The sequence below is a fragment of the Sitodiplosis mosellana genome, unplaced genomic scaffold (genome assembly GCF_009176505.1).
Source record: "Sitodiplosis mosellana isolate CC-2019 unplaced genomic scaffold, AAFC_SMos_1.0 Smas_scaffold_6412, whole genome shotgun sequence".
Lineage (NCBI taxonomy): Eukaryota > Metazoa > Arthropoda > Insecta > Diptera > Cecidomyiidae > Sitodiplosis > Sitodiplosis mosellana.
This window is the reverse complement of record NW_022601642.1, coordinates 1-3,411: the sequence shown is the minus strand read 5'-3', so window position 1 is coordinate 3,411 and position 3,411 is coordinate 1. Positions and strand designations below refer to the sequence as shown.

Below are 3,411 nucleotides of genomic sequence, written 5' to 3'. Positions count from 1 at the left end.
TTGCATCGGAATTGATATTTCAGATTAAGTACGCCATTTGCACGTCAAATATCCAGAAAGCAAAGCCACTCAATGTAATTTACAAAATTTTGTTTTATTAAATTTACAATTTCGATACATAAAATTCAACAAATTGGACAAATTTCAATCATTTTGTGGCATATAATAGGCCAACATTGGATGATGATGTAGTTTGCAGCATTATCATTTCAGCAATTGAAATGATATCTCGTTCGATATGAATAGCTGTCAACTGTTTTTGACACTATGCTTATGATTTTGTTAGCAAGTTTTCATTTTATTTATTTTTTTTTCAATTTTCGGGTTGCTCGGTGTGTTATTGTTTGTCTTTCGCAATCTATATGGGTTTTTTTTCTTCAAATAGCTGATAAACTGGTCTATGACATCTTTTTGCATAAAGAGCATTTTGGCTGATTATTAGTCTACTGAACTACAAAAATGGCTATATCATTCATAACATATTGATAATGATTTTATTTATCGCTTCTTTTAGCATAAAATTAAAATGGATACAAATGGGTAGTATCAAAAACTGAGACACCCCTTTAGATACTTGCAAAATCTTATAAAAAATTTAACTAAAAATATATTTTTTTTTCTCCTTTTTTTCTACTTCTTTTTCTCTTGAATCATTTTCTTCGAAATAAACTTGCATCTTTTTCTTTCTTTTTTTTTGGATAGAAAATATGGAACAAAAAAAAGAAAGAGAGGGAATATCAATAAAAATAAATTATTATTTACATAGTATATAAATGTGTTTTGTTTAACTGTTTCGTATTTACGAAGAAAAGTTCGAATTTAATGTAAAATGTAAAAAAAAGGAAAAAGAAAAATCATCTGGTTGATAAATGCTCAATTTCAAAAATAGCCCAATCGAATTTGAACGATCTATCAAAATCTTCGTATTAAATCTGTGTAGCATATGTATAGATCTGTCATTTGGTCTTGGCCTGTCGTAAATTAGTCTACTCTACATATAACTTATTGGTCGCTTAAATCAAAATCCTTTTCCCAACTCTCATCGGATGCAGCGCCGGTATCCGTTTTTAGATCTTCAGCTAAGCTACGTTCTTTAACTACAGTCGTATCTCCTTTATCGTTGCCTTGATTCTTTTTTGATGCCGATTTTTTAGCATCATCGCCGCCGCTGTTTTGTGCCGTTTGTTTTGATTTTGCATTGGATTTGGTTTTCGAATTATCTACTTGTTTGCTGGTTGTGCTGTTGGACTTCGTCGTATTTGATTTTTTGCTCGCATTCGCACCTTTCTGAGACGTCGGTTGGGTTTTTTGTTGGTCTTTTTTATTTCCTGCTTTCGGTTGTTCGGACTTGGTATCGGTCTTTGTTCGAATCTTTAAAGAAATAATCATCATTTGAGTTTCAATTAATATCATTTAAACTAAGAAAGCGTACCTTTTCTTCTAATGGAACCACTTGGCTTTTTCGCTTCTCCCGCTCCATTATTTCCGCTTCATACTGTTCCAACAGTCGAGCCTGTTCTTCTTCGGAAATTTCTTCGTTACCAAAATCGTCTGCATCCCATTTTATGTCAGAGTCTTCGATGATAAGCTCGTCGGATGCTAATTTGTTTTTTGATTTACGAATTTTTTATTTTTATAAATACACATTGATACATATCACATTGTGAATAAAAACTAAAGATATTGCATGTCACCTACCAATTTTTGCTGACTCAACTTGTTCTTCGGCTTCGTCTTTTTCGTCAGCAGGCTGAACGGTTTTCGGTTGTTCAGTTTGAATGATTTCGCCGGCTCGTTTTGGTGAAACCGTTTTGGTTGATCGAATTTCGGCTTTGGCTCGTCGTTCGGCCATTTCAGCGTGTGCCAATGCATCCTCAAGCAAAGCACGTTTGAATAAATAGTGCTTCCAAAAGTCCATATGCGGCAATTTATCCGGCACAAGGCGCAAATATTTTTCGTTCAAAATTTCGCTGCTGGTTAGATGACGTGCCAACTGATTTTGCGTGAATTGATCCTGGTCGACGCATTCTAGCCAACCTGTAATAGAAATTGAGGGTGAACATCGAATTGAATCTCAACAAATGTGTGTCAATATTTTACGTTGATAGTTCTCTTGGAGTGTCGCATCTGGTGGCGATAAAAATGTTGCTTCATTTGCTTGTAGTTCGGCTAAATGCTTTTGGAATCCGGTTAAGGTGACGGCGCCTTCACTTGTGATGATTATCGCCTCGGATTCATCATCTTCGATGCTTGGGACCAATGCTTCGCTGACTTGTCCAAAGAATGAGCTGAGACTCTTTTTGACCGTACTTGCTGTCGATTCAGGTTCGTCCAGCTTTAGCGTATCATTGAGAACTGTTCCAGCGTGTGACACTTCCGTGCGAACAGCTGTTGAAATTTCATCTAAATCACGTTTCACCGCCTCAAAAACAGACACCGACTGCAACACAAACAAACCAAATTTTTTTTTCGTGTAAGCCACGTTTCAACATTCCAGTTTTTGTTTTCTATCCAAATACAAAATCTATTTCTGAAGGTATTTTCATTTTCACTCTACCTTTGTTTTCGCTGAATTAATCCATGAGCCCCACCAATTATTGTTGCCTACTGTTTTGCACTCCGAACTCTTGTCTTCTACGGGACTTGATGCATTTGCCATATTGTTATTCGCATTACTGATGTCTTCATTCGTTGTTTTTTCACTGCTTGTGCTTTGTTTAGTTTTTTCGCTGCTGTAACAAAGAGGAAAAGAGAGAGGGAGAAAGAAAAGAAAAAACAATTCGAGTCAAACAATACACCAATTAGATACACCTTTTACTTTGTCATCAACCCAATCATGAATATACTCCAAACTGATAACCATTCCTTTTTTTTCGCTCACTATTTCGTCCGATAAAATAATCGCGTTGAGAAAAAAAAACAAATGCAACGGAACAAATTTTGTTTACGTATTGTTCAATTGAAGGCAAACAGTGCACGAGTTGCAAAAAACACAATTCCACTACAATAGAAACAATTTGGATTGCGTCGTTCAAGCAAATGAAAATATTGCATAAAAAAAATTAAATTCAGATCGTCTTTCGCTGGTATATGTTTGTATAAAAAAAAGCAAATTCCAATAAGTGTCCACATGTTATGTTCTACTTACCTATCTGCCATTTTATCGATGGATTTATTCCAATGAGATACAACTCTTTTTTCTTCGTCTTTAAAACAAATTCGATGTCACACACACACAGCAACGTCAAAATCAATTTGAACACAATAATTATTCACGCTTTCAATACGAAACACCAAACTGAACCAAAAAAAAAACCAAATTATACGCTCTACGTGAACTCTCTTTTCTAGCGCGTTTCGTAGTATCGTGATGATGGCGAGAGAGAAAAAAAATACAAACACTGAGATTGC

The 3,411-nt window shown here is 35.1% G+C and overlaps 1 protein-coding gene across 3 annotated transcripts; it reads right to left on the bottom strand.

Annotated features, from left to right (window-relative positions):
- Positions 1-75: 75 nt before the first annotated feature.
- LOC129579684 (BSD domain-containing protein 1-like) lies at positions 76-3,411 on the bottom strand. Of its 3 annotated transcripts, none has more exons than XM_055469849.1 (6): positions 3,149-3,411; positions 2,558-2,732; positions 2,101-2,440; positions 1,699-2,037; positions 1,433-1,599; positions 76-1,371 (listed from the first exon to the last, which is right to left on the bottom strand). In XM_055469849.1, the coding sequence occupies exons 1-6, from the start codon at positions 3,157-3,159 to the stop codon at positions 1,003-1,005; spliced, it is 1,401 nt and encodes a 466-aa protein (XP_055325824.1). In that variant the 5' UTR covers positions 3,160-3,411; the 3' UTR covers positions 76-1,002. The 3 variants fall into 3 exon arrangements, with proteins under 3 accessions (XP_055325824.1, XP_055325825.1, XP_055325826.1); XM_055469850.1 differs by having other exon boundaries at positions 2,558-2,729; XM_055469851.1 differs by lacking the exon at positions 3,149-3,411 and adding an exon at positions 2,949-2,995 and having other exon boundaries at positions 2,558-2,729.

Bases quoted from the DNA above. Each gene is read 5' to 3' on its own strand.
- LOC129579684 (XM_055469849.1), bottom strand. The intron at 2,441-2,557 runs GTAGAGTGAAAA...TTTGTGTTGCAG, and splicing joins TTAATTCAGCGAAAACAAAG to TCGGTGTCTGTTTTTGAGGC. The intron at 2,038-2,100 runs GTAAAATATTGA...TTTCTATTACAG, and splicing joins ACTCCAAGAGAACTATCAAC to GTTGGCTAGAATGCGTCGAC.